General features: G+C 37.8%; 1 protein-coding gene across 1 annotated transcript in view; it reads left to right on the top strand.

The window, feature by feature from the left end:
* Positions 1 to 12,060, top strand: part of LOC134536666 (26S proteasome regulatory subunit 8) — a 45,359-nt gene that overhangs the window by 17,901 nt on the left and 15,398 nt on the right. Inside the window, exon 6 of the mRNA XM_063376496.1 lies at positions 10,684 to 10,837. Within this exon, the coding sequence (XP_063232566.1) occupies positions 10,684 to 10,837 (154 nt within the window). The remainder of the gene's footprint in view (positions 1 to 10,683; positions 10,838 to 12,060) is intronic.

Below are 12,060 nucleotides of genomic sequence, written 5' to 3'. Positions count from 1 at the left end.
AGATGTTATGACGTAGGCATCCGCTAAGAAAGGATTTTAATTCTACCCCCAAGGGGATAAAATACCACTCACTGACTCACTCATCACGAGATCTCTAAAACTATACACCCGATTGACTTGAAATTTAGCATAGTTACTCATTTTGTGATGTAGACGCTCACTAAGAACGGAGTCTGCGGAAATCCGATCCCAAGGGGAGTTTCGGGGGCGTAATATATCAAAATTTCCAGTTTTTGGTAGGAAATCACCATGGCAACGGCTGTTGCTTTGTTGATGCTTCATTAGTCTCTATGGCAACGACTATTTCATTGTTAGTGCAGTCCTCATCACCGTTGAAATTTTGGCGGGTACTTAAAATTTTCAAAAATTGCCCTTTTTTTCAAGTATATATATTTTACAGACTTGAAACTTCATGGTAATGTACCTTATGTTACGCAGGATGACATTATCCGAAAATTAGATCCCATGGGTGGTTAAAACCAGGCAACAGTGGGTACTTTGTCTGCATGAGAACAGGATTTTGCATTGTTCATGCCTTCTGCATCTCCATGGCAACGGGCATCGCGCGGCAATGGCGTACCCACAAGGAGGGGCATGTATAATGAGCGGCGCAAGAGTGATCTGCCTGTAGACTGCCGTAGCGAAGTACGGGTACATTAGTTGTACGTTGCGTGCACGAGTCGGGAAACCATCGGTGCTATTCATTTTCTCTCCGGTACATTATACAGCATTGTAATAAATTTTCACTGAATTTTTTTTTATTTACCATTACTGTAAATGGGAGATGTGGCTTAATTTTTTTTCCATTAGTATAGCCGTGCGAAGCCGGGTCGGGCAGCTAGTGTTTTAATAAACAGAATAATATATGTCGTATTACACTAAATACGCGTTCTTACTGACAACCGAATTTAAAAATAATATAAATTACTTTTTTTCTTTTTCAACCATAACCGCATAGAAGAAACAATACTTTTGATACAATTTTTTGCATAATTATACGATAGGATTAAAAGTACATTGTACGTAATAAGTATTTGCTTATAGGAATTAATGCTGCAGAATATACGACTAGATTCAAATGCATAGAATTTAATATATTGTAAAATTTATTTGGCAATATGCATGTAACAAAAGATTGAATTTGTAATGAATTATCTGTTTTTAACTACAAATATAATTTTATCATATCTCACTTTCATTCAAACTTAAGAGTGTCATTATTAACAACAAAATAGCCACAACTTCACATAAAAATATTTTAACATGATACTTATATTGTATAACTTTTGATAAAATTAAATGTTAAGAGGTTCATTTAAGTTTGTAAGGAAACATAAATATAACGTTCAAAATAAATAACAAAAATTTTGTGTAGTTAGGAGCTCCGCGTCATGCAAATAAAGGAAAGTTAAACTTTTCAGTATACGGCTGCAATAATTATAGAGGAAAATGTTATTTATTCATAACTTTTAATTCCCGTTTGGAGAAAATAAATCGAAAAGTGCTATACCGAAAGTATAAAGTTGAAGTTCAATATCGCTTGTCAAGTAATTTCAAGAACAAAATTTAAAAAAAAAGAAAATTTGTTTTCTTGAAACTACTTTTTTTCAGAAAAGTATACATACATACAATATTATTTAAAATAAAAATAAAAATTTTTAGTCCTTGAGTATAAATTTACTGAAATATTTTTTTAGTTAGTTAATTTTTTCATGCGAAGAAATATTTAATTGTTGAAATCACGAGAACATTATTTATTACATTTATGTATTCCAAAAGCTTATGTTAAAGATCGACTATATGCTATTCAATTTGCCCAAAAGTTTTACTGCAATAGGAGAGCATTACAAAAACACAATTTAAATAATGTAGGTATTATCACAATAAGTTATGTTCATAAACTATATTAATGGGAAACAAATATTTATCATTTAATGATATGCAACTTTTTTCCTTTGAGGTAAAAATTGAGGTACAGTAAACTCCCGGTATACCGCGCCCCGATAGATCGCGGAATCGGGTATATCGCGGGTCAAACCATGTCCCCCAATCAGAAATGAATAATAATAATAATAACACAGTAAAACCTCGTTAATTCGTGATGGTCGGGACCGAGATAATCACGGATTACCGAATTTCACGGACTAGGGATTAAAAGCCCGGAAGGTCTTGTCAAGCTTCTCAGACACCAGCGTGCAGCTGGGTTAAGGCCAAGGTCATGTGACGTAACATCTCCCGAGGCTTACTGCGCCTTGGCAGCAGATGGATAAAAAATAGTAAACTCTCCATTATTCGTGTTAATTGGGACCCGCCGATGCCCGGATGATTAAAATCCTGTAAAAAAAAATAGTAATAAACCCGGATAATCCGTTCACGGTAAAGGCCATCTTCGAATTAGTCTCGGCTTAAAAAAATACGGCACTGCCTAGCCATTAGTTCATGGTCATTTACAACAGCCGAAGAGAGAAAGATAAGATCGTGCTGAACTTGCACACATAAATTTTGGGTACCCCCCCTCCCCTTACTCATCCCACTTCGTCCAGCCGAATGCCAGCCAGACACGTCACTCGCCAGGCGCCTGCCGTGCGTGCGTTGGCGGGTGGAAACAAACAAAGGGAGAAGGGAAGCAGAAGTAGGACATCCCCCTCAAGTTTAAAGAGTGACAAATGTGACAGTTGAAAGGGGGACGACACAAAGGGTCGGTACAAACAGCGTTGCAGAGTTTGGCGAAGGCTTGCAGTGTTTGCCGGCCGCCGGCCCGCGTGACGTTAATTTTAAGCGCTGACAATTTTTACTTCTCTTTTTTTTCTGCACTTTTAAATCGTCCCGGATTATCCGATTCCCGAATTAGCGCGTCACGGATTAACGAGGTTCTACTGTAATAATAATGGAATAAATGGTTGACAGCCGATTAGGATAATTTTGCGTTGTAACTCACAAACTAAGCATCGGGCAGAAAAAAGCCTAGGCGTAGAAAATGTCCGCAGTGAAATTCTAAGCAAGATATCTCCGTACATTCTTCCTCTATCTTGTAGTGTTTTCAAATTATGGTCCAATCCAGCCCAGTGTTATTTTCTGAAACACTAGTTCTTAACATTTTTTTAACCCACAAATAAAGCATCGGACAGGGGACGCGCTGGGAGGGGAGAGGCGAGCCGAGAATATGCGACCAAGACACCCGGGTAGACGGGAGGAGTGGAATATAAGTGCCAGTGATGAGAGGGGCGATTAAGCCGAAAGGGGGGAAGTCTGGTGACCTTGAGTAGTTCACTCATTTCCGTCTGCACACTTCTCGTGTTCACGTGTGTTGACAAGCGGAGACACATAAATGTTTTGTTACAACTTGAACCTACAGACGTAATATTATTCGTTGTATTATACATGTTCATCTTTTTACTTTGGTATAATGTTTTAACATTAAATAGTAAAGTAAATCAGCTAGCGTATTTTTAATCTTTGCCGAGGAATTCCCAGTGGTCCAATACTTACGTGAACCATACTGTACCACTTTTGCCGTGAGGTAGTAAACAAGCCCCGGAAATGTTTATGTGTAGCGGCCTCCCGACCTTTAACCAGAGGCTGGGGAATATAACACTTGCCGATCCGAGCCACACACACTCAGCAACTCGACACAGCGTTTGATGGAATAAGTAAAGATAACGTTTAACAGACTTTTTAATACGGCGCCACTGATTGTGCTAAAATTATTTTGGCGCAATTTTTGTATCCCACATGTGACCATTTATAATTTACTGTAAGCATGGATAACAAAGTTTAACCACTTTACACGATAGACGATTCTTTATTTTATATTGTACGAATGCTAGAATCGTTTTTCACGTATCTGCTGCATACTTCTGCAAAAGACACGCTATCTGTAAGTACGTAAATCTAGAATTTTTATTTTGTCAATCAAACTCTGTACTTTGCGATTCATATTCGTTTTAAAGTATTACTATGGCCTTTCTATTTAGAAGACTTTGACCACAGAATCGTGTGTAACCGCACACACTGCACTTACTTTGTTACAGACACTGACGAAGCAGATACTGTGGCTAACACCACGAGACTGGCAGCAGCAGCTTGTGTGCCGCACATGTGTATGGCGGCGTGTGGCGCGCTCGTAGGCCGTGCGACAAACTGTGCGCCGCATGCGGAAAAAAAAAATTCAACATTTAATATTTATCTTTAAAATTTATTATTTTTATTTTTTCACCCGCGTTTAGTGAAAACTGCGGATGCAAAGTCCGCACAAAGGCGGGCCGTCTATACTGTGCGTGCTTGCCGACCTATTAGAACACAGGCGGTGTTTTATGCCTTTTGACCTTGGTCACATGGAAACATCGCGGTTATGAAACAACGCGGGTAAAAGTTATGTCCCCCGACAACCGCGTTAAATAGGGAGTGTACTGTATATTTAATGTAATAAGTAAATCATCTCATAAAATTTACTGAAACTAATATTCTTCATTGTCCGTCATATTATGATTCCAAACAGTTTAAATCAACTGAAACATGAAATAAAATAGTAAGGTTAACCATGAGGTGTGGAAGAAATTAGAGATTGCTTTGTAAAATGTTTTAAAATTTTCTCATGAAATATTGTGATTATTATGTTCGTACATAATGTAAAAAAAATTAAATACATGAAATTCAACACATACTTTGTATTGCAAGTTATTAAACATATATTTTAAAAACACATGTGCGTATCTAAGTCGAATTGTTATGTAATACATGATGAACATTACTGATACAACTTCCCTTCCAAATAACTTTCACCCAAAGATGAGGCTTAGGACTAATTATACACACTGGTCGCACGAGGAGCTGAAATAAGTCATATAAGAAAGCCGGCCGGAGTAATTCTTTTCAAGCCAAAGCTAAAAGTAATGGATGTTGTTTGTCTAAAGCAGGCAGTGAAATGACATACAAGTTTACAGAATAGCCATATAAGATCTTTGACGCTTCTTATCCCGTCAGTGGACTGTACGCGAAGAACCAACTGCATCATGGCCCGCCGCCAGTTTTATACTTACGTATGAATACACTTGTAAACGTTGGTTTGTATACTTATGTATGTTGCCGACATCGATAGGTATTCTTTGGCAGCTCGATGTGGATTCATTCAAACACGTTTGCGCTAAACACGACATATTTTTACATAAGAGTGACATCGCGCACTGAAAAAAGTTGCAGGTCTGTAACGCAAAAGTGATACGAATATTACATAGTTCGAACATTTTCTGGAGCACGACATTCACTTTGGGTAATGCTAAGCTACTTGATAGGTACACTTTACCCGCTTTAAAAGTGATAACTTAAAAAAAAAAAGTGTACATGAAAGCAGACTCAGCCATATGTTTATTGCTGTTGTATTTGTCATAAACCTACCCTACGTTCAATACGGCCTGTAAGTAGAACCCATGTTTTTTTTACGACTTGTGTGCAAGCTGTGGTTGTACAGCGAATTTATATTCTTAGTTAACTAACGTCTATCATAACATATTTGGAATAAGGCTACCTTAATTTTTTTCTAGATTGCTCTCTATATATATATATATATATATATATATATATATATATATATATATATATATATATATATATATATATATATATATATATATATATACACACACACACACATACATATACATATATATATACACACACACATATATATATATATATACACACATATATATATATCAGTATTACTTCAACGGAAATACAGTAAACTCCCGGTATACCGCGCCCCGATAGATCGCGGAATCGGGTATATCGCGGGTCAAACCATGTCCCCCAATCAGAAATGAATAATAATAATAATAATAACACAGTAGAACCTCGTTAATTCGTGATGGACAGGACCGAGATAATCACGGATTACCGAATTTCACGGACTAGCGATTAAAAGCCCGGAAGGTCTTGTCAAGCTTCTCAGGCACCGGCGTGCAGCTGGGTTAAGGCCAAGTGACGTAACATCTACCGAGGCTTACTGCACCTTGGCAGCAGATGAATAAAAAATAGTAAACTCTCCATTATTCGTGTTAATTGGGACCCGCCAATGCCCGGATAATTAAAATCCTGTAAAAAAAAGTAATAAACCCGGATAATCCGTTCACGGTTAGGGCCGCCTTCGAATTAGTCTCGGCTTAAAAAAATACGGCACTGCCTAGCCATTAGTTCATGGTCATTTACAACAGCCGAAGAGAGAAAGATAAGATCGTGCTGAACTTGCACACATAAATTTTGGGTAGCCCCACCCCCTCGTTCTCGTTCATCACACTTCGTCCAGCCGAATGCCAGCCAGACACGTCACTCGCCAGGCGCCTGCCACGCACGGGTGGAAACAAACAAAGGGAGACTGGAAGCAGAAGTCAGGACATCCCCCTCAAGTTTAAAGAGTGACAAATGTGACAGCTGAAAGGGGGACGACACAAAGGGTCGGTACAAACAGCGTTGCAGAGTTTGGCGGCCCATGCGAAGGCTTGCAGTGTTTGCCGGCCGCTGGCCCGCGTGACGTTAATTTTAAGCGCTGACAATTTTTACTTCTCTTTTTTTTTCTGCACTTTTAAATCGTCCCGGATTATCCGATTCCCGAATTAGCGCGTCACGGATTAACGAGGTTCTACTGTAATAATAATGGAATAAATGGTTGACAGCCGATTAGGATAATTTTGCGTTGTAACTCACAAACTAAGCATCGGGCAGAAAAAAGCCTAGGCGTAGAAAATGTCCGCAGTGAAATTCTAAACAAGATATCTCCGTACATTATTCCTCTATCTTGTAGTGTTTTCAAATTATGGTCCAATCCAGCCCAGTGTTATTTTCTGAAACACTAGTTCGTAACATTTTTTTTAACCCACAAAGCATCGGACAGGGGACCCGATAAAGCCCACCGTCCAGCGACATTATCCAGCGTGACTCGGCTGGGGATTGATTTTGGATAGGCTTGGTTGACGGCAAGTGCTGGGAGGGGAGAGGCGAGCCGAGAATATGCGACCAAGACACCCGGGTAGACGGGAGGAGTGGAATATAAGCGCCAGTGATGAGAGGGGCGATTAAGCCGAAAGGGGGGAAGTCTGGTGACCTTGAGTAGTTCACTCATTTCCGTCGGCACACTTATCGTGTTCACGTGTGTTGACAAGCGGAGACACATAAATGTTTTGTTACAACTTGAACCTACAGACGTAATATTATTCGTTGTATTATACACGTTCATCTTTTTACTTTGGTATGTTTTAACATTAAATAGTAAAGTAAATCAGCTAGCGTATTTTTAATCTTTGCCGAGAAATTCCCAGTGGTCCAATACTTACGTGAACCATACTGTACCACTTTTGCCGTGAGGTAGTAAAAAGCCCCGGAAATGTTTGTGTGTAGCGGCCTCCCGACCTTTAACCAGAGGCTGGGGAATATAACACTTGCCGATCCGAGCCACACACACTCAGCAACTCGACACAGCGTTTGATGGAATAAGTAAAGACAACGTTTAACAGACTTTTTAATACGGCGCCACTGATTGCGCTAAGATTATTTTGGCGCAATTTTTGTATCCCACATGTGACCATTTATAATTTACTGTAAGCATGGATAACAAAGTTTAACCACTTTACACGATAGACGATTCTTTATTTTATATTGTACGAATGCTAGAATCGTTTTTCACGTATCTGCTGCATACTTCTGCAAAAGACACGCTATCTGTAATTACGTAAATCTAGAATTTTTATTTTGTCAATCAAACTCGGTACTTTGCGATTCATATTCGGTTTGAAGTATTACTATGGCCTTTCTATTTAGAAGACTTTGACCACAGAATCGTGTGTAACCGCACACACTGCACTTACTTTGTTACGGACACTCAGACGAAGCAGGTACTGTGGCTGACACCACGAGACTGGCAGCAGCTTGTGTGCCGCACGTGTGTATGGCGGCGTGTGGTGCGCTCGTAGGCCGTGCGACAAACTGTGTGCGGCATGCGGAAAAATAAAAAATAAAATTCAACATTTAATATTTATCTTTAAAATTTATTATTTTTATTTTTTCACCCGCGTTTAGTGAAAACTGCGGATGCAAAGTCCGCACAAAGGCGGGCCGTCTATACTGTGCGTGCTTGCCGACCTATTAGAACACAGGCGGTGTTTTATGCCTTTTGACCTTGGTCACATCGAAACATCGCGGTTATGTAACAACGCGGGTAAAAGTTATGTCCCCCGACAACCGCGTTAAATAGGGAGTGTACTGTATCTGGTAATAAAAATAAATGAAAAAAAGCATGAAAGATTAAGGATTATTTTTTTTCAACAACAAATAATTTATGGTTTAACTGCTTTGTGTACTATATAAAAACAGAACAAGATTTCAAAATTTCACATTTTCTTTGATTATCCGTTATAGTTATGTTTTGTTTTAACTCATAAATATTCAAGTTGATTGCCAATGTCACGAATGTACAATAATTTATTTCACACCGCTCCGGGTTGCAGGTAAGGTAACAGGCGTGCAATTTGATCAGAAACGCGTTCTACTTATTCAGGCCCTTTAATTGGGCGTGACGGACTATGTGCCAAATATGTAACAATTATAAGTAGGTGAAGTATTAAAAAAAAAAACTTGAATGCAAAATAATGCATCTAACAAAAATAATTTGCAAGGTTCTTTCGTGGATGTTGTAATGTGTGGGCAATATTTACTTAATTTTGGTTTTTGGATAAATTAATTGTGGTTAGTAAAATTTTAATAATTTTGTATAATTGCTGTAAAAAATTTATTTCCTGCCCTTATTAATTAATCGAGTGTAGAAATAAGTTTATCTGAAAATTTGCGTCATCTTTATTAAACATTGCCACTAATTATACTTTTTAACATCAAAATTGTTTTTGAATTTTGTAATTAATAACGTACCATCCATAACTACATATGTGAACGATCGGTCACTGACCTCATCTTCAATCCTCCTCGTGATTCCTGCGCCAGGAGGAACACATTCATAATTCTGACTAGCTTATTTAATATAGAACTTCCCTAGTTTTTATTTTTTATTTATCATTCCATGAACATTTTTAAAACAGTGCAGACAATCAGATATCTATCTAACCAAAAAGCATAGCAAAATGACATTTAGTTTTCAAAATACGATTTTTCTTTTAATTTAAAATACATTTGATATAAACCTACATTTTTAAGTATCAAAACTTTTGTAAATAGTTAACAATTTGGTTAATACCAGTATACAATTTTTCCCCGGCGTTGTAAGATGTGTAAAATCATTTTGGAAAACTAAAATAATTAAAAAAAATATTGGGTAGAATAATAATTGTTTCTTGAATTTTTATTAAAAACAGAAGGAAAAACAATAAAGTGTATTTTCATGTTAAAAATTAAATATAAATTTTGTCGAATTAGCTAGCGAGACTGTAAAGCCACCAATAAATAGTTTGTACGACAACTTTCAATGTGTTGATTGATTAGTTTCAATACTTTATTTCGTAATACATGATCTAGTATGGTAAGCTTTAGGATATTTGTAGTTTAAACAAAAGCAATGTTTTAGAGATACACGAATATAGCCACAGAGTAAGTCGAGCACATGGTACTCTGGCGAGGCACACTAAAAGCAATTCTGAGAATTTCTTTCGGTCACGGGATTATCTTTTACCGGTGCCGGTTGTGGGTTGTCTCCCTCTCACGCACGCACGCACACACAGGTAGCTGCTTCCCCTCCGGGCCAGGATCCACCACCACGCTACCTGAGCTGTGGCTGCGAGCTGGCTTCGCCGAGCGGCAGCACGAGACGGTGGAAAACTTTCAGGATTTGCAGAGATTGCGGAAAAGATATCTCGGAATTCAAAGCGATGACTATATGTTTTAAATACATGAATTTCTTCAGAAAAAAATTATCTTTTTTTCTAGACTTGTACTTTTTTTCTGTCATTCTCCTAAGCAGTATAAAATGGCCCCAAAGTTGGACAAGTTGGTGATTTTTTATTTCATATTTTGATAGAAAAAAAACAAAAATGTAATAGAATACAGACAATTCGTATAGTATCTTCTCGTGGGTGAAAAATTTTCAGATTCGTAGTGTCGATTAATAAAGTCCCATCATTATTTTAAAAACATAGTGTTCCGCTAACTTCTGATGCTACTAGGGAGGCCCCTTAAGACCTGGCTGAAACCAGACTTTTGCAAGGAAAGTACAGTTGTTTCCTAGAGAAACAAATTTAGCTACAGCCTTGGAACTACATCAACAAAAAAACCTAGAACTTATGTTATGGCTAGGGGCAAATATTTTTCACCGATAAATCTGGACGTTCATTAGACTGCAATAAGATATTCCTGCACTAGCTATTGTTCCCTTGCAATTGGCGGCCGTCTTCAATAGAATCTGTTGCCTTATTTGGCCAAGCCATTCAGGATGTGTTTGCTTCCATACTGAATGACTGTGATTTGTGTGCCGATGTGTATGCATTACTTAAATAAATCCAACCAATTATGAAACATAGACAAATCTATAGTGTTTAATACACAGTTAGACTCGAAATCTATTTCACAAAAAGTAAATGGCCCTAGCTATGGATGAAATTGGAACACTGTATTTGAAACAATGTTTAAATAAATAGTTGTGATCAATCTTCCACCATGTTCACTAACAATGTGAATATTATTTTGTTACAGAGAGCATGCTCCATCCATCATCTTCATGGATGAGATCGATTCTATTGGGTCCTCTCGCATCGAGTCTGGGAGTGGGGGGGATTCCGAGGTCCAGAGGACGATGTTGGAGCTTCTCAATCAACTGGATGGCTTTGAAGCTACCAAGAACATCAAGGTATGCACTTGATTCACTTTGTGTTGAGATTTGTGGTTATGGTAGGCATTTGATGTACGTATTTGTAGCCATACAAAACATGATACGTGCCTGATAGAGGTGCCATTGTGTGACATGTTTGCTGCAAGTAATTGAACGTTACCTCAGAAGAGCACAGGTGGAAGTGAACTTTTTTTTCCCACAAAATTCTTGTCACTTAGAAAAGTAGTGCAATGCCTCTAGGAGGTCTTGGGTTGGAACTCTGATTTTTCGTGGTTTATCCATGGTTGTTACAGGACTAGAAAACCGGGAAAACCGGGAAATGTCAGGGAAATTAAAATGGTCAGGGAATTCCGGGAAATGTCAGGGAAAATTCTACGAATTCTGGAAATTTTAAAGTTGCTTATGATTCAAATTTAGCTTTGTTTTGATGCGCTCGTACCGCTACCGAACGACTCCGCTAAAAGGTTGCTGCTTAAGGCACACGGCAACTACAACTTTTTTTTTTTACTTGGTCTACGATTGTCCGTTGCAACAGGCTGTTACAACCACCCACCATAACTTCTGGCCAATCCAGGCACTCGTTTGTTCACTAGCGAACCCAAGCCTTCATTTTTTCGTGTTTTGCTCCTTTTTAATTTGCCCTTGAGACTTTGTCTTATGTTATGTTCCGTTCCATGCAGTGAACTACAGAACGGGCATGGCGTCGTTTATCTTTTGAAGGCTATTTTCACGTGGAATAAGGTGAGTTCAAAGCTTATTACGTGAATTTAAAGGCGTTGTTTCAGGTGGAGTTAGTTTTTGATGCGATCATAAGAAAATAAAGTGCATTTTGATAAAGAGGCAATACCAATTCTCATTTTTAAAACTACCAAGCTGATAATAAAACACGTGCCTTTTGTGTGCGGTTATGATTTTGCATTTTTTTTCTACCTATTTTTTTATTCCTTTTTGGTAAATATGTAGTTGGGCTGTATTTGCGAGAAAAAAAACTGTTAAAAATACAAAAATACTTTTATTATATGCTCTTTAACTTCCTCTTTTCATTAAACCCGGCGGAGGTAAGAAATTCCAAATACTTTAGGAGATATAGAATTTTTAATTTTCATAGTTAAGCGATATTTGTTAAAAAAAATTAAAATTCCGAAAATACTTTTATTCTATGTTCTTTTTAAACTTCCTCTTTTCATTAAACCCGGCGGGGATAAGAAATTCCAAATACTTTAGGAGATATCGAATTTTTA

Source organism: Bacillus rossius, chromosome 11, assembly GCF_032445375.1.
Source record: "Bacillus rossius redtenbacheri isolate Brsri chromosome 11, Brsri_v3, whole genome shotgun sequence".
Classification (NCBI taxonomy): Eukaryota; Metazoa; Arthropoda; class Insecta; order Phasmatodea; family Bacillidae; genus Bacillus; species Bacillus rossius.
This window is presented reverse-complemented; position numbering and strand designations above follow the sequence as displayed.